Here is a 22,298-nt window from a genome sequence, read left to right as displayed (position 1 = left end):
TTATTTCAATTCATAGTTTTTTTATATATATAAATTTATTTTATTTATTTATTTTTGGCTGTGTTGGGTCTTCGTTGCTGTGCGTGGGCTTTCTCTAGTTGCAACAAGCAGGGGCTACTCTTTGTTGTGGTGCGTGGACTTCTCATTGCTGTGGCTTCTATTGTAGTGGAGCACAGGCTCTAGGCGCGCGGGCTTCAGTAGTTGTGGCTCACGGGCTCTAGAGCGCAGTCTCAGTAGTTGCGGCGCTCGGGCTTAGTTGCTCCGCGGCATGTGGGATCTTCATGGACTGGGGCTCGAACGCATGTCCCCTGCATTGGCAGGCGGATTCTTAACCACTGTGCCACCAGGGAAGTCCCATAGTTTTAATTTACAAGAGCGCTTTCTTGTTCTCCAAATATTTCTTTTTCATGTATTTTATTCTTATTTCAAGGGTGTGATACTGTTTTCTTTTATGTTTCTGGTGGTAATATAAGTTTCCCTGAAGTTTTATTCTGCTTACTGAACTATATCTATATCCTTTGAGATATTTTTCTTTTCTCTTTGCGTTTGGTCTCTATCTTTCATGTTAGAGTCTTTGGTGATCTTTGACTGGTTGTTTGCCATTAAGCGTTAGGCACTGAGAAAGCAGGCAGAAAGCTTTTTGAGTGCAGGCGGGTTTGTGGACTTCATTCAAGGTTATCAGACAGGGCTTAGGCGTTTCGTTGGGAGACTTCTGCCTGCTCATTCAGATCCAGCACACTGGCCACCTTCGGTTCCTTCTCATGGAAATGCTCTTCAGATCTGCATGGCCATTTCTTCCATTGTGTAGGTCTTAGCTCGGTTATTACTTTACCGGAGAACTTCCTTAAATACATTATCTAAAGAGGCGTGACCCTCTCAGTTTACTTACATTGCTTTATTTTTCTCCATGGCCCTTCTTTAACTCTGATATATTTGTTTCTTTTATTTGTCTCTCTCTCCCACTAGAAAGTAAGCTACTTGAGGGCAGAGTCTAAAATAGGGCCTTCTTCATTAGCACTTGATAAATATTTACAGAAGGAAGAATGGAGGGACAGAGAGGAGGAAGGTAGCTCAGTATCTCTAGGTCTTTCCTCTTGGGCTGGTCCGAGTCTCAGAGGGATCCTCCAGTCCCCTGCCTGGGGGTTAAGCCTGGATCACTGCGGCCTGAAAGCCAAGGGAGGGAAGGGGGCTGGAAGTCTTGCCATCTGGGATATTCACTTCTGTGTGTTCCTCGATCTCAACCCCTGCAGGGTCCCACCCTCTGCTGTGCATGGTGTCCCAGAGTCTAGACCCTCTCTGTTCACAGACTCCAGAGTGGAATCCCTGTCTCTGCCGAGGTGGAAAAGGGCTCATCCCCGCTGTGCAGGAAGAAGGAGAGGGGGGTTGAGGAGTCCATCTGCTCCTTTTACCTGTTTTCAACCAGCCCCCTGCCTGCCCCGCACCTTCAGAAGTAGCTGGTAGCTCAAGGGTCTGCAGTGTGAATTCGCTTGCTTCCTGTGTGTTTCTCTCTGAGGTTTTGGCAGAGAAAGATGGTGACACCTCCTCATGCTTTCTTTGTGCTTGTTTTGTGTTTCTGTGTGTGTATTGTAACACATATATTTGATATGAAACATACATTAAATTTTCTTACTGCCCTTTTAGTGGAGGGAGCAAAGCTTGACCCGTGTGTTCAATTTGCTATGTTTAACTGCCAGTCTGGCCCTGGCCAGACACTCCTGGCCATCTCCCTGGTGTCCACCACGTGTGCTGCAGAAAAAGTCTGATATTTGCTTTCCCTTTATAGCGTAGGCAGCAAAATCACGTAATTTTTCAGAGCTGAAAAGACCAGGCACCCTTGCCACAGGATCTGCAGGATCCCCAGAGAAGGCAGGATGAGGCTTAGGACGGGAAGCCCTTCTAAGCTGAGCCCTTAGGGCCTGTGTGGTGCTCTCATCACCCAGAGCCACTCTCACAAGCCCTGCACTCACAGAGGGCAGCCGCACCCTCCTCCCCAACCAGGCAGCTCTCCTGTCCTCTGCTTGCTTCGGACAGACTCCGCTGTCCTGGGACCTGGCGTCCCCCCGGCAAACCCCCAGCCCCACCGAGGGACTGACTCCACCTTTCCCCTGACATAAACACAGACACCATTTTAATTCCTTTCTTCTCTTTCTTTCTTTTTATTTATTTTAAGAACTGTTTAAAATGCAGAAAAGAATGAAAAGTATTGTAACATTCACTCACATACTCATCCCCAGAATTGACTGTAGTTAACATTTTTCACGCTTTGTCTTTTTATTTTAATCAAAGAAATAAAACATTCCAGTTGGTGTTGAAGTATCCTTTGTTCCCCATCAGCAAACCCCAGTCCTCACCCTCTCCTGAGAGACAACCACTATCATGAATTCAGCATATCTTCTCCCAGAATAGTAAAAAAAACATTTTACAAGCATATATGTTTTCATGAGTAGCATGTTCACAGCGATTGTGAAGCACTCTGTAAACCACATGGTGGTCTGCAGGCCGAATAGGCTTTTAGAAGGACAGTCCTTGGCCCACTTTTTCATTCTCCTTATTAACAGACCACCTACCATATTTCAGCTGCAGCCCTAGGATTTTATATGCATTACAGTATTTAATCCTCATTCCTCAAGCAGTAGCTTTAGAGAGATTGTTTTAAATCACTTGTTTTTCTGGCTTGTTTAATTACTACTATGGCGACAACAACATTTTTTCCTTCCATTTTTAAACTTCATATACATAGTATTTCAGCCTCATTATGGGTTAAATTGAGTTTTATGGGTGGGCCGAGTAACTCAATCGAAATGTATAGCTTTATTTCTCTGGAAAAATTGCTTCCAAGCTTCAAATAGCCAATTACCAGGGAAGTTTTGGAACGCTGCAAGTTTATGAGTTGGGACCACAGTACTGTTTGCATTGTTCTCCGACTAGTTCATGGAAGGATAGCTGATGTCCCCAAAGAGATCCTAAGCTTCTTTAGGGCAAGCACTACATCTTGCATGTTTCCCATAACACCCAGCAGGTACCAACCTCAAGAATGTATTCAACAAATGCTTGTTTAATTCCTTCAAAGCCCAGCTACCTTGTCTGCCTCCAGGAAATGGGTGCTGATGGGAGGGTGGTGGGAACCTCTGCAGTAGTCACTAAATCATACACCATCAAACTCAGTGACTCACAGATGGGGCCCAGGAAAACGGTGTGTCTCGTCCAGGTTCATGTGGCTGGCTGGTAATTACGGTAGTAATAACGATATCAGCTGTGTTTCTGAGAGCCTAGTTTGTGCCAGCACTGTTCTAGGTGTTTTACATTTGCTAATGTATTTAATCTTCACACACCAAAAATGTAGATAGGTATTTTTATTATCCTCATTTTACAGAGAGGAGACTAAAGCCCAGAAAGGTTAAGCAGCTTGCCTAAGGTCACAAAGCGGGTAAAAATTCAAACCCAGGAGCCTGACTCCAGAGCCCATGCTGTCAACCACTTTGCCATCCTACCTCTAGTTCATGAAAGGCCATGATTAAAACCTGCTGTCTTGACTGTCCCCCAGTGATCCTCTCAACTGGAAATATTTTACATAATAATACAGTGCTGGCATTTTCACTTGCTTCATGTCACACGATCTGTGTTAAAGCCTTGGGCAGTAGGCAAGATAGGTACTTTTTTCTAATGCTTTCATATACATTCTACCAAACTCAAACAATACAGAAAAGTACAAAAGTACAATTAATGTCTCTTGAAATTCTTCCATCCAAACATTTTGGCAAACATTCTTGTAGACATCCCTCTTTGAATGCATGTGTGTATAGGTATTTACAGTTTTAACATAATCAGGACCTCTTTCTAGATGCATTTTTGTAACCGAGGGAGTGGTATTATTTCCATCAGCATTGGACAAATGAAGAAACTACAGCTCAGAAAGCAGGCATGACTTGTCAGCTGGAGAGATGGCAAGTGCCAGAGTTGGGACTTCAGTCCCGTGTGGGTTTTTCTGTTTGGGGTAGGTGCTCAGAGCAAAGACCCGCACGTATTTTTTTGACACCCATTGTTCCTGTTCAGACACTTCCTCCCAGCACCCAGTCTTGGCTCTGAACTGAGTGGTGCTACACCCCTGTTGTTCTGTTGTCTTTCTGGGAGTGTTGCCTACTAAAGAGATTCTAAGTCCTGGGCGAGCAGGAATATTTATACAGCTCTCCATAAGCTCAGTAAAAATGGCAGTCGAGCTTTTGTGTAGCCTAAGTGGTGGTGATGGTGTCCTGGCCCTGTGAAGCGTGAACCCTCCTCAAGGTTGCACCCTGACTACAAATGTGGCTCAGATGTGACAATGTCCTGATGCCGCCTTATCCTTTCCGCACTGGGCAGCACTGAGAGTTGTTTTGAAAAAGTTCAGGGGAAATGGAATCTGATATTTTGGAGGGAGAGATGCTCATTATCTCATCCTCACCAGCTGCCCTTCCTACTCGTATTTTGGTCTTGGGGTTGATATCCAGTTTGCTGAAAATGAAATCATCTATTCAACTCTCGGGCTGTGTTAGTGAAAATGAACTCTAATGTGATTAGATATTAATGCAGGGTAATGGAGGATTGGTATTAAGTTGAAGCCCTCTGATCTTATTACTCCACAAATGCTCCCTCCTTCTCAGGCTGCTGCCCTGCCAGCCCTGCTTCCCCCAGCAGAGGTGGGGGCTGGTGGTGCCAGCCCAGGCCCTCCACGGAGGCTGGGGCAGGAGATGGGAGCCGAGGGGGCCATGGTGAGGAAAGGGAGACTGGTGTTCAGGCCTGGCTCTGCCCAGGATGACTCACAGCGAACCCTCACTTCCTTCAGGGCCTTGGCCTCCACTCCACACTGCGGAGGGAGGAGAGGTCTTCCACAGAGGGAATGATTAAGGGCCTGTCTGCACTCTCAGAGCCCTGAGCATGTTGTCGAGTACCATGAGCTTATCAGAGTCAAGTTATACCTTCACGTCCAGAAGCACTGGGCGATTTTTTGGATTAGCATAGGACTAGAAATCTAAGAAGAAAAGTCTTTACTCTGTCTGCTCCACTCCCGCCCCCTTCTCTACACCAGTCCTGTTTGTGAAACTGGCTGAACCTAATAGTTGTCACCATCTGAGGTCACTTGCCCTGCCTAGTTCTGTTTCCCTTTCCTGGAGGGGTGGTCTGAGAAGCAGGGTGGACCAGCTTTGGTGTGTGCTGCCTGTTGCATTAGCAGCAGGGATGGGACTCTGATGCCCTCGCAGCGTGGACCTTCCTGCCGGAGGAACTTCGGCAGGAACTTCCCCTGACCTGCCGGAGGAAGGATGCAGATCTGCGCTCAGTTACCCTGCTTAGCTCAGAAGTGACCCCGAGGCCTGTGGGAGCGAGCCCAGGCCCAGAGTTGAAGCCCCACAGGGCCTTCCTCATAGGCCCACCCTGGCCCACAGGCTTTCCAAGGGAGCTGCATGGGTCTGGGAGCAAAACACTGAGAAAATGGGCCAGGAGTGCAGGCCCTGGGGATGGCCAGATGGCATCACCTTCATGTATGAATAATAGCCTTTTTACAAAGAGAGTGATATTTCTTATGCTGTTCCAGAAACATGCTTCCAGAGGCACAGACTTTGCACACAGGATGGTAACGACTTTTTTAATGACCTTAAGGGGCCTGGTGTCCAGGCAGCAGTGAATCGGTCTCAGTGGGAAGCTCACAGAGAGAGAGAAGATGGAACACCTGAAAGCAAAGGGGGAAAAACAAACCGCAAATACGTGTATTTTCTTTAGTAGCATTACTTGGTAATTAGACAATTACAGGAAACAGCTTCCCAGCAGCTGGCACTTCCACTGTGTGGACAGAGGAGGGATGCAACAACTGTGAACTCCTCACATTTCTTATGAAAGTATTACTGGCGTTTGCAGCTGTGGATGCTGAGCTCCCCGTGTGTTCTGATGAACTGGGCGGTAAACCGGGAGCAGACTGCCTCCTCTCAGGGGCGGCTTGGGGCCCGCTCGGCTGGGCTTTAAATGAACTGGCCCAGCCCCTGCTGATCCTTGAGGAATGGCTTTTAAAATAGTGGGGCTGCTTTTGAGCCCACCCGGAGACTGGCTGGTCCAGAGACTAAAGTGTTTGGGGGACATATTTGGAAGTGGGAAAAGGAGAGAGCTGAAGGGGGGAGGCCTGTGGAGAAACTGCCTCTTCTTCCCCAGGTGCCACCACTCGCAGAGGGTGGGGTGAGGGGTTCAGACAGGAGCCTGGGGCTCACACTGCAGCGAGTGCCGCCCAGCCCCGTCCTCCCCTTGCCGTGCCTCAGCTCCTCCTCCTCCCAGGGCTCTCCAGCGAAGTCACTGCCCCCACCTGGACGCATCCATTCAGCCCACAGCCCTCTGAGGGAAGCCCCATCGTGGCCCTGTTACTTCATGAACTCCCCCAGCCTTGGTCACTCCTCTGTTTGGCCCCACGCTTGTCACTACGCGCACGCAGTCTGCCCTTCACGCTTACGTCGAGCTTTATGAGAATCCTGTAGCCTCCGCAGAAGGGCAGGGCGCCGTCTTTGATGAGATTGTAGGGAACACCGTGTGCTCCTGCCCCTGCCCCCACAGTGGGTGGAGCCCTGTCCCCCCCACACACACCGCAGGAGGCCCTCCCCGTCCACGTACTGGGCTCTGCTGGCCCCGTGCTGTCAGCAGGGTCAACTGGGTGGTCTAACCAGGCAGTGCTTGTGCTTCTCCTCACAGATCCTGGCAATCAGTAACTTTTGAAAGACGGCCGGCCTCCTTCATTCGAATCGTTGGAACACACAACACAGCAAATGAGGTAAGGGTCCCCTTTCGTGAAAGACACGGTGATACTTCCTGGCGTACAGGTAAATGCCACATCCTGAGTTAAGTGGAGCTGTTTGTTCCACCCGCTAAGGTCCTGTTGTTCAGACAGCTCGTGACAAAAGAAAGTCTGCTCTTGCACGGTGGGGACATCGTTACCATTTCTGGGTGTCTCTTCACCAGCGAATGGAAGCCAGCTCCTGCGGCTTTGCTTCCGCCTACCAGCCACTCTGCAGAGACCTGGAGAGGTCAAACGCCCTGTCCTCAGAGTCCTCTGCCCTCCCAGATGTCAGCTGTCTCAGGGGTACCTGGGCCCTCTGAGCACGGTGTGTGCAAGGATCCCCAGCCCCGTGGGGCAGCTGAGGCGCACAGTTGCTGGTTTCTTCCGTCCGGCCACCCAGTCCTGTGCTAGCCTGCACGTAAGTGTTCTTGGGTGAGCCTCTTCCTCCCTGGCCTGTTCCTCACCTAGGCCCAGGCCTGGATCCCGGGGCAGCAGCCATTCCATTGGGCTGCACTGTTTGTGGATGTTCCGCCACCTTTGGATTTCACGAGGGAAGAGTGGGCAGGTTATTCTCCCCACTTTGGGCTCCTGCGGTCAGGGCAGCAGGCAGGTGAGGTTCCTGGGCCTCAAACATGCTGTTTTACTCTGGAGAAGTGTACTGGGCTCCTCCAGATCAGAAAGGAGAGGACAGTGCCCGCAGTGAGTCGAGAGCGTGAGGAGAGGGCGCTTTGAGTGCTTGCACCAGGACCGTGAGCACAGCCCAGGGCCGCGCCAGGCACGCCGGAACTGCCCCCCTCAGCAGTGTGGATCCCCGCTGGGCTCACAGAGGCACCTCAGGTTCCACTCACACCGTTTGAGATGAGAAGACCATCTGTTTCCATTTTGAACGCAAAATAATCACCCCGTCAGTTAATTATTACTTAGCCTTTCTGTTTCTCAGGTGGGCGCAGAGTAAGCACCGGTGCTGGTGGGTTGGAGTCTGGCAGGTGACCTGCTGTAGGCTCCATGTGCTCATCAAGCTCGTGCTTTTACAGTCAGATGTGCTTAGCATGCACCCCTGAAGACCGACCTGACTGCTGGTTAAAGACCGCAGTCATAGGAACAGTAAGGTTGAAACTCGAGGTAATAAATGAAAGGCAGAAAATTAGTAACCGTCCTGCAATTTCATCTTAACATGAACTTTCTCAGATCTGTGCAGGACCTGCTTCCTGGGCGTGTGACCAGGGCTATTGCGTGGGGCTCCGTACCCAGAAGGGGGCTCAGAGATTAGGGTTTAATGCTCTCCAGCACCCTCTTGATAGTCTTGGCAATTTTACCTTTGAATTTTCTTTTATAAGGGAAGCCGCCATGGGACAGTGGAGCGCCCACCAGGGCTCGGAGCCTCGGCTGACCTGCAGGCCAGCCCCACCCCTCCTCACCTTCCTGGGACAGGTTCTCAGCCACCCACCCCCTGACCCCTGGTGCATGGACTTGCCCAGCCTCCCCCTCCTCAGCCTGCCCTGTGGCCACTGCCACCCGCCACTCCCAGTAGGGGCCCCGCACGCTTGTGGGGAGAGTCAGGATCTGGTGTGAGTCCCACGTGCGAGTCCCAGGATAGGGCCCTGGGTGCCGTGAGCACCTGCCCTGACCTAAGGCCCTCCCCCAAGCCTGAGCCCGAGCGAGCGCAGCATCAAAAAGCAAATGAAAACCCCAGGACACGTCAGGAGAGACACTGTGGGAGCAAAGGAGAGGCTTTTTTCCTGCCATTTTGAACAAGAGGCTCTACATTTTCATTTTGCACTGAGCCCCACACCACACATCATGCAGCTGGCCCTGGATTCATGCATTATGTTTGTCAAGTCAGAATTCTCCAGGGCACATCAAGGTGCTTCTGGTACTTCAAAAAGTATTTTAAGAAGTGCAAATATTGTGATAATTTATATTCATTTTGCCTTTTTATTTATTTAGAATAAAAATGATACACGCCCACAATGTGTTTCTTGCAGAGAAGAGCTTATAAACAGAAGCCTGAAACGTTTTCTTACCTCTTCATTTCAAAACAAACCTGAAAATTACAAAAGTAAACCAACTGGTATTTTTTAAAGCATAAAATTAAAGAATTCTAAACATCAGGTCATAAAAACACTTTTTTTTTGATAATGGAGCAAAAGTAAATTTGAATCTGCATTTTAATATATATTTGAGCCCCAAACCAAACATCATAGTTGTTAAATTTTGCCAATAAATCTCGATTTTTCTTACCACTTAAATTAATTATGTATGTATTACTTACTAAATTGGAAAACAATTTGAACTTATCTTTACATAATAGTATATGAAGCTAAAATTAAATATTTTTATTTGCAGTCACTTGTTTCTTATATAATGCATTAAAAAAAGACACATTTTTTTTCTTTAATTCCTAAATGGGACTCTGTAATTATCATTTACAACAGAAAGAATTCTTAAGTCAGAGAAGGCTGAGAAGCACTGGAGCAGGTCTGGTTAGAGTCTTTTTCCAGCCCTCAGCCCCAAGCCCATCACCTCAGAGACCAGATGAAAAATAACTTCCCCTTACAGAACTCTAAAGCTGGAGTGTAAGATCCCCTCTCCCTGATGAGTTTACAAAAATATCTGTGCAGGGAGCCCCAGCTACTTTGGACCTGCCAGTTTGAAGACTGGACCAGCCAGTTTGCATGGGTTGACTTAGGTCACTAATTAACGGGTGACCCGTCATATTTGGCTGATGAGCAACTTGCTCAGCTGCCTTATTGGGTGGGTTATTGATCAAGGAAAAAAGCCTGTGTAGTGTTGCCAACCTGGGAACATCTCAAATCATAAACCAATCAATGACCAGGATTATAAGACAAGATCCATAAACTGTCATTCTCAGAACAAACAAGAAGGCACAAGAGTTGAATTTCACAGAGCACCAAGGATGTAGTGAACCCTCAAAGAGAACGTTCTTTACTGCAGCACACTGGGTTCTGGGCGTCATATCCCCATTCTTAGAGAAGGGCAAGGATGTGGGGCAAAGGTCAGAGGTGTGAGGGAAGGAGGGTGACTGGGGTCGGTCAGGCAGGACTCCTGGGGAGGCCAGGCCTGGGAACCGTGATGGCGCCGATGGCCGGGGAAGGCAGGCGGGGGTCCAGGACAACCCTGGTCCCGAGTCCCATGGAGCCAACACCGTGTCATGAGGAGACAGCGGTCAGGGAGCCTCTTCCTCACAGTGGAGCGGAGGCAGGGGTGCCTCAGTCTGGCCCTGCTTGTTTGCTGAGTGACACCAGTGGCCTTGGTTTAGTCAGAGCCAGGACCTCTTTCCCTTTAGATGCCGAATGTTACCAGCCCAGAGACTGTGTGGGAATTTCAAGAAGCATAGATGGAATTGGTTTCTAGCATGGGAAGGTTAGATGGTCTTTGTGGATAGCGGAAGGAGAAATGTGCCACGTCTCCCAGGTAAGACTGGTTTCTGCAGGTATTGCCCCACCCGGGAGGGGCGTCCTCGCAGGGCACGGTGGGGAAGCACAGCTTGGAGCTCCTGAGGGTTGAGAGCATTCAGCAGAGACCGGCGGCTGTTCGGGCAGCAGGTGGAAAGTGGCCTGTGTGTGTGGCCAGAGCTGCCGGCAGCTCAGGAACTGCCCCCGCCTCCAGACATCCCAGCTGCTAGCGGGATAGCAGAGGTGTCCAGAGCTAAAACTGATGGGGAATTCTTGCCCGATGAGGGCACGTGTCTGTCTTGCCGTAGCCGGCCAGGCCTTCCCGCGTCAGGCTCGGCATCTGCGCTGCACGCTGATCCCTACCCGACCCCGGATCAGGGCCAGCTCTCAGGTGACGCAGCCGAGGAGGGCTGTGGACGTTCAGATTTCTTGATCACCTGTTTGGGCACGCTTCTGATGTCCTCAGCATTTCATCCCTGTCCTCTGGGAAGTGCATGTCTGCTCCTGGCATCTGTCTCTCATTTTCCTTTGTGAGCACCACGGCAATGAATCCATTTAATTTTTTAGCTACGTTTACGGCTTCTGTCAATAAATTCCCCTAATGTTTACCTCCCAAAGACTCCACCACTTGCTTCAGTGACCTCCTGCGCCTTGTGTACTCAGCATTTCCTTGTCATTTATCTTAACTTCTTAGAACATTCTCCTTTCGTTGCCTACCAGCGAGTTTGTCATCCTGCTCCTCCTCTCTGCTCTGTAATCCTCCCTGGGGCGTGCTTCTCACGTTTCTCTGCTCTGCCCTTGGATACGATCCTCCCTCTGCCCTTTCGCAGGCTTCTTTCCTCTGTCTTCCTCTCACGCTTAGCACTAGATGGCAGGCACGTGTCAGTTTGTCTTTCAGCGAGTGCCCCCTCCGTCCTGCTCTCCTTCAGTTGTTTTCATTCATCTGAATCTTCCCAGTGCCTGTAGCCAAAAAGGTCTCCTTGGCTGTTTCCTCCATCACTTTCTCTTGGTCTCAGTCACCAGTGCAACCGCGAGGTCATTCCAGCCCACCTGCCTCAACTGCTACTTGACTCCGAGCTACTCGAGAGTCAGGCATTGCTTCCCTTTCTAAGGCTCTCTTGTCTGAAGGACGTTGGATATGGCCTTGTCAATAGGACCACCTTCGGGTCCTGGTGGATCTGAAGTTTCCACTCATGCCGTGCAGCGGCCGTGCTAGTTCTGATGCAGCTCCTCTCACACACCCTTCATTTTCATTTCACTAGTTACCACAGCAAAGCCGCAAAGGCACACTGCTTTGTCCTTAAGGAGGTCAGGCTGGGTCCAGATGAGGTCTGTCTGTGGACCTATGACAATCCGTTAGTCTATTAAAAGAAATAGAGGTTATGCCTGTTTCTTCTTATGGCTTTGATGAAACCTGGGTTGGAGAACAGGTTCTGGAGTGATTTTTTAGGAGGCAGAGACCTCAGGGGCACAAGCAGCCCCGGGGGTTAGAAAGGACTTGTAGGAAAAGCTAACTTTCTGCAATATGGAAAGACCCGCGGGAAAGCCTTTGCCTAGTCAGTAATAGAGAGTGAGGATGGGGTCGACGGTCTGTAGGCAGCTCTCAGGTCTCCATTTACGTATTGAATTTATGTAGCTGAGGAGACAGGCTATGTGGTATTTGTCTTGTATCCTAGCCTTAGCCTGGGCCTGGGGCATGTGAGCAGAGAGTACCTGCTGCCTGAGTGAGCAGATGAATCGTTCGGTCTGTCTGTCCATCTCTCCCTTTCCCCATCAGGCAGCCAAATAAAGGAAAAGATTTAGTGAAACAACTTCTCATCCCCGCGATCCACAGGGATGAACATTACAGCATGTTGAAGGACAGACGCCAGTACAGAAGAATCCATGTAGTAGGATTATGTTCATACAAACGTCAAAAACAGGCAAAACTAAGTTGTAACATCTAAGGATGTGTACAGAGAAAAGAAATGATTATTATTAAAGCCAGACTGTGGTCTCCAGCAGGGAGGCTCAGATCAGGAAGGGACCACAGGGCGCCAGCGATTTTTCTGGTTCTTGACCTGCGTGTGGTTTACACGGCTGGTGTTGACTATATAGTTATTCAGCAAGGTATACATTTGTATTTCATGCACCTTTTAGTGCATGGTTTTCACAATAAAAATGTTCTGGTTTAAGCAAAAGGGATAAATTGCCGAGGACACCAAAGCTAAGCGACGTTCAGTGACTTGCACACAGTCACGCCTGGTGTTTGAATCCAGGCAGTTGGCACTTAACACCCAGGCTGCTCTGCCTTCCCAAAGGCATAATAAATGGTAAAGCTTCAGAGATGAGCCCAGCTCTGCCCGGACCATTCGTCGAGTCAGGCGCTGGTGAGCAGATGGTCCCTGCGGGCAGGCTTCGTGCACCAGCCGGGCTGGAACCAGGAGAGAAACCCAGGCAGGGCCCTTCCCTGGGGTGGGGTTGCAGCTTCAGCGCCTGACAGAAGTCAACCCACGAGAAGGCGCCTTCACCTGGAGTGGGGGTGGGGGGATGCTGCGAGGAGCAGCGCTGGTGGAGGCCGAGTGGTGGAGTGAGCGGAGCAGTGGCGGCTGATGGGGATGGTCCTGAGGCGGGGTTTTGGCCTCTGAAAAGTGGATCAGGTCATCCTGATGGGCAGACAGGGATGAGGCTGTGCTGTGGCGGGCTTGGGAGGGCGGGGAGTGTAGATCCCTCCGTGAGCTCCAGGGAGCTTGCCGCTGGAGGGTCTGCACCGCCAGCACGAGCAGGATGGAGAGTCTGTAAGTGGCTGCTTGAGCTGCCCTCCAGGACCACTCAGCGCCGAGCCTGGAGTGAGGCAGAATTTATTTACAGGCGCTGTCAGGCCGGTGAGTGGCTCTGGGCTCCCTGTGCCATCCTTGTTCCCATAGCAACATGTAGCTCTAGTGAAGAAAAAACAAAAAGAAGGAAACAGACTCTGCTTAAAAAAAAAAAAAAAAAAGCTCCTTCCTGGCCTGGTGACAGTTATTTCCCAGGCCCCACCCCCCCAGGTCTGGTCACTCCCTGAGTCCCCAAGGATTCCCTCCCCAGCAGTATCCTCCAGAGGATGTCGTCTGAGACACAGCCATAATGCACAGGGTGGGGATGTAGGGAATGAGCTGAGGAGGAGAGAGAAGTGGGTGGAAGGAAGGGAGGGGCCTTGTCCAGTGTGGACCAGGAGACCTTGGCACTGGTGCCAGCCTCATGCCCAACCAGCTGTGTGACCCCCAGCAAGTCACTTCACCTCCCTGGCTCTCAGGACACTTGTCTTTAAAATAAGGAGAGTGAACTAGATCTTAAAGGTTCCTTCCCAGTGAGACAGAAAAAAAGCAGAAAAATATTTAATTTATATTAAATTATATATAAATTATAAATTATATATATATTATAAAAAGGCATCTTTAATAGGCATCTTTATACTTAAATGTCTATTAGGAAAGATTTTATTGGAAAAAGAGAGGGAACGTGACACAACAGGGAGCACGTCATTGTTCCAGACACTCCACAAGCCTTATGCCTGTTGTAGTGGAGCAGCAGTAATCCTGCACCAAACAACCAGCCTGGGAGGAGGTGCACACAGCACCTGAGCAGGTGAGGCCTGGGGGCTGCCGGGCAGCGGGATGGATAGAGACGCCAGCTGGTGAGGATGATGTCCAGCCATGTCCTGCTGCAGAGCCAGCGGTGAGTCAGGCCTGCAGTCTCCCTGCAGCTGGAAGCCTTTGAGACAAAGCAGACACATCACCTGGATGAAGTGAAAAGCTGCCCAGGGCAGTGGGGCCACCCGCGCGGCCTTGCGGGGAGAGCCAGAGCCCTGGTAAGGCCGTGTCTCCCGGTTCTACCTGGGAACTAGAACATTTCTCCTTTTTTGTTTTAGTTTTTCAAAAATAAAAAGATACCTCTACCACTCTAGGGCCAAATTAATTAAGACAAGGGAGTGAATCACTCCCTGGAACTCTTGAGTGTGCACACATAAAAATCGGTGGTCGGGAGTTCTGGGACTACCTGGGGTGATGTGTTTTCTTTCTTTTTTTTTTTTTCCTTTGGCCATATGGCATGTGGGATCTTATGATCTTAGTTCGCCAGCCAGGGATTGAAGCTGTGCTCCCTGTAGTGGAAGCACGGAGTCTTAACCACTGGACCACCAGGGAAGTCCCTGTGATATGTTTTGGAAAGGCTGTTTTCCAGAACCTTCCAAGCAGTGGAGTTCCGGTTATTTGTGAGTGCCCTGGCCTATGTGAAGATGGGAAAGTGACATTGGAAAGTTAAAAAAACTGTTGCTGTATATAAGCAGTGTCACCAAGAAGCTTACTCCCATACCTAGTAGGAATAAATACTTGTGCAAAACTATGGGGTTATCCTGTCACCCCTAAGCAATGCTGAAAAGTTGTTGCTCACAAACTGGAAGTGTCTCCCTGTGAAATGGGTTCCTTAACTGAAAACCATGTTTTGGGCTGTTCAGATGTACATACGTGAAACTTTGGTTTTAACTTGCAATGTTTTGTTAGAAACACTTGGTCTTCATTTTTAAGGAACAAAAATAAAACATCTCTCCAGTCTAAAGATGGACTCGTAACTTGTTCCTGAGATGAGTGTAAGAGGATGTACTTGTCATTGTCATCAGGCTCAGTTAATGTGTGCTGAGTGCTGAGTGTGTGTGTGATGCTGCTACACCACACATTGCGAAAGGAGAGAGGAAGTCTTCAGGGCGTGTAATTCAGAAGCCACGTCTCTGTGTCTGACCTCTGGGCAGATATCATTGAGAGGTATCTATTTTATAAAGATGTAAGTGTAAGTTGAAAGCTTGGCTCAAATCCTATTTGTATTGGTTGGCATGAAAGCAATCTGTGAAAATTACTCAGGAGAAACCAGAAAGGCAAGGTAGAGTCATTGATCAACATTTATTAAATTTTCCTGATTTCTGCTACAGTTCACGGTGGACTCTTAGCCCAACTTGGGAAAATTAGCAGAGGCTTCTCTGCTTTTAAAAACCTTGAAGACACGTTGAACAAAGTGCTCAGGGAATCCCTCTAATGAAAGGCGGCAAACTGGCTAGCCAAGGAATTCGCCTGTTCGCCAAGAAGGGGCCAGCACGTTTGTGTACATCCTTTCCAGGGTTCACCCCAGACTATCTCAAACATGTCAAGAATTATTATGGCTCCCAGAGAGGAAAGGCAGAGTGATAATAAACAGCAGCTACAAAAAAGGACACACGGATGTGACTCAGGCTGCATCGGATTCATACACACGACTACATTCCAATTTAACTGGCTCCTCTCGGAAGACAGATCCAGAGGCCGTTGAAGCTGGTTCAGCGAAGGTGCCCCTTCATGAGCAGCAGCAATCAAACAGGCTAATGGGATACATGATTGCCGAGAAGGGAAGGGAAAATGATGCGGCGACTGGGGTAATGGATTTGCATAAATCAGTAGTGTGACTCTGCCCTGTATGCCTCATTCACTTTGGTCACATCCTTTCCAAGGGGTATCGCAGTCTTGGGAAGGCTCGGAGGAAAGAAATTGAATCACACAAGCTTCTGAGCAAAGAGAAACTCAGCACCTGGCTGTTCCACCGAGAGGGAGGCCTGAAGTGCTCGGTGGGGAGAGGAGCTTAGGGGTGCGAGGGACAAGCGGCAGTTTCCACATGGCACCCGGTACCGCCCCTCGTGGCAGTGACGACTCCTCCAGGCAACAGCGACCTCCAGTGTCTGTGTGAAAAGAGCAGAGGCATCCCAGCCTCTCTTCCCTTTGCACCTCTGCAGGGGCGGCAGGCATCTCGGGCCAGCCCCAACCACTTGGCCACCAGAGAAGGTGCCAGTTTCTCCAGGACAGGCTCACTTTCCACCCCTGCTCCCATGAACAGAGTCAGGACCGCCCACAGGCCCCCTCTCTGGATGCCCGTTTGCAATGGATGCACATCCGAAGGGGCCTAGGGTCGTAAGGGAAGAACCCCAGCTTTGCACAAGATGATGGTGAGGCACAGACACCATGATGTTCATCCTCGTCTGCAGTGGTCCAGGACCTGGCTGGGTGTTGGCTTCGCACTGTTGTCATGTTAGGTTCAAGGCCAGTGGGTTGGATTATCGACTGAGACAGCTGAGCTGGCACGTTGTTGTACAGAAAGCGAGAGCGAGGCCCCAAGCCTTTATCTGGAAGTCCTCCCTGTCCCTTCTGCCTGGAAGGCCACTCCCGCCCTGTCTTCAAGGCCTAGTTTATGCACACCTTCCTCCCTGATCTTCCCTTCCAGGTGAAATTAATTTCTCACACTGTGTGTTCCTTCTCACTTGCTGTTATGTTGTCTGTGTGAGGAGGCATCCTGATATGGAGAGAGCACAGATTCTGGAGCTGCTCCACCCTGAGGTTGAATCCCACTCACCACTCGTGGGCTGAGTTCCATCTGGCAGAGGTCCTGACATCAGGGACTGTGTGATCTAGCCTCAGGCCAGTGTTTATGCTCAGTGAGGTCACTGAAGTTTAAAAAACAAAAGCAGTGAAAGGAAGGCCCTGAGGATGAGTCCAGGCCCCCGGTGCTTGGCTGGGCCTGGAGCCCCCTCGGACCCCCCTGCTGTGCCCGCTGCAGCACCATAGTCCCCCAGCCTCCAGCCTCCCAGAGGATCCTTAGAGGCTGTGAAGAATCCTTCCCTCTCCTGTGTCAGTCTTACCAAGCCTGTTATCAGGTTCTGTTGTTTATCCTTTAAAAATGATTCTTTCCTGTTTATCCCAAATTGCTATGTTCTATCTCAGGGTATTTCAAGTTTAAGGGTTTGTTGTCATCTACTTTCTTTCCTCAGGCACTTGTATTATTTGTCACCACAAATGTATTCTTTTTGTAATATTTTTAATTCAAGAAATACTTAATTTTTTAAGACTCTCCTCTGTCCGGCAACCCTGGCTCCCTGCCCAGGTCCAGGCCGGGCCCTCACCCAGTCCCCTGAGCCATGGCCTCTTGCCTCTGCCGCCCTGCTCCCCACCTCCCCCACTCCCACGTTTCTTTGTCATCATGCTGGCTGGGGAGTCCACAGTGGTCGCCCTCCTCCTGCACCAGGCCTCCCTCCTCTGACCAGTCCTGCTTGACTGCCTCATCTTCCCCGACTCGGCTTAGGTGGCATCCCCCGCTCCACTGGCCGACTGGGGGCCCCTCCTCTGCACCCTCATGGCTCCCGTGATGGCCAGAGCCTGTCCACTCACGTGTCTCTATCCTTACTGGCTGGTGCACCCTTTGAGGGGGCCAGGCCTCACAGGAGGGGGTGCAGGAGGTGCCTCGTGTTTTGGAATGAATGAATGAATGAATGAGTTAGTGAATGAAAGAATGCGCTTGGACCTCCTGACCTGCAAACCCTCCTCACTGTGTTTGGCTCCTCTGGCCACGCCTACTGTGTGGTGTCACCATGTCCTGCCCCCCAGCCTGAGCCTGGAACATGGAGGCGCCCGTCCTTTCCCAGCTTTGCCGCCCTTAGCCTGCTCGCTCTGTTCCCACTGCACGCTCTACCTCCACACCCATCTTTCCATCTGTAAAACACCCTTTTTCACTTGGAATCTTCACCACGTGGTTTGTGACTTACAAAGTTAACTGTTTCCTATGCGTTGCCTTTGACTTGGCAGAGCCCGCTTGGCTCTGGAGATGCTCAGGGAGCCCGCATCAAAGTTAGTTGGTCCCTTAGTGACACCCTTGGGACTCCGGGGTCACAGCCTGAAGCGCAGCCCTGACACAGCCCTGGTTCCTCACATCTGGCCACGGAGGCTCGGCCAGGCTGCTGGCGGCTAGGGCTTCCCGGGGCTCCCAGAGGCTCCCAGTTTCCCCCAGCTTAGAGGGCAGAGCCTACGCTGAGCTCTGCAGGGTCAGGGAGAGGCATGGCTATGGTTTCTCCAAGGAGGAGCATCCACAGGAGGACACCAAAACAGTACCGTTAGGTATGTTAGGAATAATAGCCATTCGAGTAGCTATTTTAAAACAGGTTGGTTAAGTGGGCTAGAGACAGTCATGCAGTTAAGTCACCCAAGTTAGAGGAATGGGAGTAACAGTGGGAATGGGGCAACAGCAGGGGTCCGGCTACCAGCAGTATTGAGCGCTCGCTGTAGTCGCGTCCTCCAGGCTTTTTATGGGTACAGCATGGAGCAGAAACCCACCCTGCCTCTCAGGACTGCGTCACCCATGGGGACCCTTCCTTAGGTGACAGCCAGACGTTAGATAGCGGCTGGCTGCACTGAGATCTTTTTTAAGTTTCTTTTTCTTTTTTCTTTTTTTTTTTTTTTTTTGCGGTACGCGGGCCTCTCACTGTTGTGGCCTCTCCCGTTGCGGAGCACAGGCTCCGGACGCGCAGGCTCAGTGGCCATGGCTCACGGGCCCAGCTGCTCCGCGGCATGTGGGATCTTCCCAGACCGGGGCACGAACCCGTGTCCCCTGCATCGGCAGGCGGACTCTCAACCACTGCGCCACGAGGGAAGCCCTAACTTTATGTTTCAATCCAGGGTTTTTATTGATTTGTTATTCTTGTGCAAGGCCCTGAGTGAGAGAAAGGACGGCCACGCCTCGGTCCTTGAGTCAGATGGGAACTGACAGGTCAGGACACAGGCAGGAGGTGGGGCTGGGCCTTGGGCCCTGGAGCCTCACAGCCTGGCCTAGAAATTAAGAGACCTGAAGGGAGGTTCGTGAGAGCACAAGGAGAGAAAACCCATTCACTGGGAAAGGCAATACGCAGCAGGACAGTGTTAAACCAGTTGAAGGGTTAGCATCAGCCTAGGGCTCCGAGGAGCAGCCACAGAGATGCTGACAGGGAGCACGAGAGTGGGGTGACATAGCCGACTGCGGGCGTGACGGGGCAGGGTAAGGAGGTCAGGTCAGAACGGGGACGGTGCCGTAAAGTGCATTGTTCAGAACAGGTGGAGACGCAGGCGCCGGGGACAAAAGATGACGCTGGGTGGTGTTGAGAAAGGGAAGGATGTTTGTTCGTTTACAAGGAGGTCTAGGGAGAGGATCCACTGAGAGTGCGGCGGGGGGTGTGCGGAAGCCAAGATGTGTTCTGGGGGGTTGTCTCCATGGCCCCACCCCGTGCTTGGAAAGACAGATGCTCCTAAAGCAAGAGACTGTCAATAACCCACCAGAAGGTGGTCCTGTCACTTCAGAAGCTCAAAAGAATGTGGAGCTGATGGAGAAGAGGTATTAATAGCTGCTACTTAGAAGAGGATTTTCAAATTTACCCTGAGTAGCCCAGGTGAGAGCTGACAGCCCAAACAGGTTTTAAATCCCCAGAAAAGGCCCTCCCCTATGGCTGTTGACAGGTAAGCACCTGCAGGTGGGCCCAAGGGGTAAGATTTGTTATAAAAGGGAGGGAGAAAGGAAAGAAAAGAAAAGGAAGGAGAGACTGGGGGCTGCCTCGGGTCCACAGGAAGCAGCACCAGCCTGAGCTTTAAGGAGAGAAGTCGGCTCACTCTAAGAGAAAATACACTCTGCCCATACAAAGAGGATGCGTGGTCTCGGGCTTCATATTAGTTTGAAAGGTGAAATTTGAAACAGTGGTAGATAAATGAATTGAAGTGGGAATATGGAAGAAATAGTGACGCAGGAAGGTAAGCATGGAATTTATATTTTAAGTATAATTTCACAGTTGATATTACATTTGTCTTCTCCGTGAACCTGATTCTGCGGAAGAAGGGTGCATGTGTATGCGTGCATAGTGCACGTGTGCCTGTGTGCGTGGTGTGGGTGTGCACGGTGTGTGTGCTCGAGCTGTGGAGGCTGTAGAGTTCCCAGGAGGAAGCAGGGGCAGCCGCGTCCCCCTGGCTCTCTGCACTTCCTGAGCCCCCTGCGGTCTCCTCCGCCTGGTCCTTTCTCAGGGAGAGTGGCAGGTGTCCAGGCCTGGCTGCATCCTGCCCTCTCCCGGGGTACCAGTGCCTTATCCTCTAAAGACAGGCCCTTATCCAGGACTCAGGAAACATGGGAAGATCCAAGTTCAGTAGGTCCTCTGAGCTAGCAGGCCACTTGGAAGGAACGGGTGGGCCTGACCCAAGGAGAGTGAGGGTTGAGCTCTCCTGGGAGCAGTGGGTGGCCAGGGCTCAGAGCCTGGCCCTGGCCCTGTGCCACATGGCTTGCCTCTCACAGCTGTCCACGCAGGCCCAGGCACCCACCAGTCCTTTCCAAGCACATCACTACACGCCAGTTACATGCTTACAGTTTAGCCTCAGCATTTGCGCCTAAGTTCGATGACAGCTTTACAACAACTTGCATCATCTTACTTATCTAGGGCTGGTTTAGAAGTCTGGAGGCCAAAGGGAGAAAACCCTTGGGATACGGTAGCACCAGTAGGAGAGCCGGGGCCCTACCAGGTATTTGTCCAGGGTGCTGGTTCTGCCTCCTGGTCCCCCAGCCACTGGTGGCCTCCGGCTCCCTCAGCCTCAGCTCCTGTCATGTTACTGGCTTACCACAGCAGTGTCTCTAAGACTGTCTTGTGCCATCAGGCCCCTCAGGAACTGGCACTCACCCCTAAATCCTATTCCAGCAGATCACAGAATGTTTCTGCTCCAAAGCTCTCAATGGCCCTGCTGCCGACTTTCCCCTCTCCTCACGGTTTGCCACTTGGATCTTCTCAGACATCACTTGGCTCTTTCCTCCCAAAGTCTTCACCCATATTATTCCCCTTGCCTGGAACACTTCTAACCCTAAAATGTCCTCGCCTTCCCTCCAGGTCCTGTCTATTAACTTTTCTTTTAATTTTATTGAAGTATAGTTGATTTACAATGTGTGTTTATTCTGTTCAGCAAAATGACTCAGTCATATATATATTCTTTTTCATATTCTTTTCCATTATGGTTTGTCACAGGATATTAAATACAGTTCCCTGTGCTATACAGTAGGGCCTTGTTGTTATCCATCCTATACGTAATAGTTTGCATCTGCTCATCCCAGACTCCCAATGCTTCCATCCGCCATACACCCCCCTCACCTTGGCAACCACAAGTCTGTTCTCTATGTCTGTGAGCCTGTTTTTGTTTCATAGATATGTTGATTTGTATCGTATTTTAGATTCCACATATAAGTGATATCATATGGTAATTATCTTTCTGACTTACTTCGCTTAGTATGATAATCTCTAGATCTATCCACGTGGCTGCAAGTCTGCCTATTAACTTTTCTTTTTTCTTGTTGGCTGCACCGCACGGCTTGCAGGATCTTAGTTCCCCAACCAGGGATCGAACCCACACCCTTGGCAGTGAAAGCGCAGAGTCCTAACCACTGGACTGCCAGGGAATTCCTGCCTATTAACTTTTAAAAGGACTCTATTGAGGGCTTAGAGTCTTCTAAGCACAATGAGCAATGGCCTTCAAACATTTTGTTTGCATATCCCCTAAAAGAGCTCTGGGAAAAAAAGTGTAATTTTTTGAACATTTTAAGGTTGAGAAGTAAAAATTTCTTCATAAGTTTAAATACAATTATTTTTGTTAATATGAGATAGAAAAAAATATTTTAAAAGACGGAAGATAAGGATTAATTATTAGGAATACATATTTGATGACATGATTTGGTAAAATAGATTTTAACCAACTCGTTGAATAAGGCACACCAAATCTGAAAGTAATGGTGGAATTATTCATGGGATTTAGCCAGTGTATTTTGAAAATGTTTTTATAATTCTGGGGAAATTGCAGTTACGTTTAGAAGAATTACATGAGTCACATATACAGTTCGGTTCTGAATTCAGAACATCTCACTCAGGCCAAATTTCACTCTCATGGGGACCTGGAAGGCATCAGGGCCCATGACTCATGGGAGGGTGCTCCCCATCCAGGGCTTGGCATCCATGTGAGGGAGGTCGGTGTGCCCCAGTGCGTACTGTAGCACGGGCAGGCGAGGGCTGTGCTTTCCTTCTGTGAGGTGGGGAAGGGTGTTGTGAATTCAGTCATGTTCTCAGGCAGTTTTAGAAAATACTGAATTTGAGGATCTGGAAATTGATTCCCTTAAAACTGCCAGCATGCTCCTTGGAAAGTCGATCTGTGTGCTTCATACTGAAGACGCCCCCAGGAGAGGATGTGATTCTCCTGTGCAAAGAGCTCAGGACAGGCACCACAGAGCAGGGACCCCAGGAGGAC

General features: G+C 50.0%; 1 protein-coding gene across 4 annotated transcripts in view; it reads left to right on the top strand.

The window, feature by feature from the left end:
• The window catches only part of BTBD9 (BTB domain containing 9), a 420,550-nt gene that overhangs the window by 389,964 nt on the left and 8,288 nt on the right, over positions 1–22,298 (top strand). For all 4 annotated transcript variants that reach the window (XR_014295455.1, XM_082637820.1, XM_082637818.1 and 1 more), the window contains exon 10: positions 6,703–6,781. Coding sequence is in view for 3 of the 4 variants with exons in the window: in XM_082637820.1 (XP_082493946.1) it covers positions 6,703–6,781 (79 nt within the window). In the remaining variant the exon portion in view is untranslated. The remainder of the gene's footprint in view (positions 1–6,702; positions 6,782–22,298) is intronic.

This window comes from Mesoplodon mirus (genome assembly GCF_964341445.2).
Source record: "Mesoplodon mirus genome assembly, chromosome: 12".
Classification (NCBI taxonomy): Eukaryota; Metazoa; Chordata; class Mammalia; order Artiodactyla; family Ziphiidae; genus Mesoplodon; species Mesoplodon mirus.
Note: the sequence above shows the minus strand (reverse complement) of the source record. Positions and strands in the feature narration are given on the sequence as shown.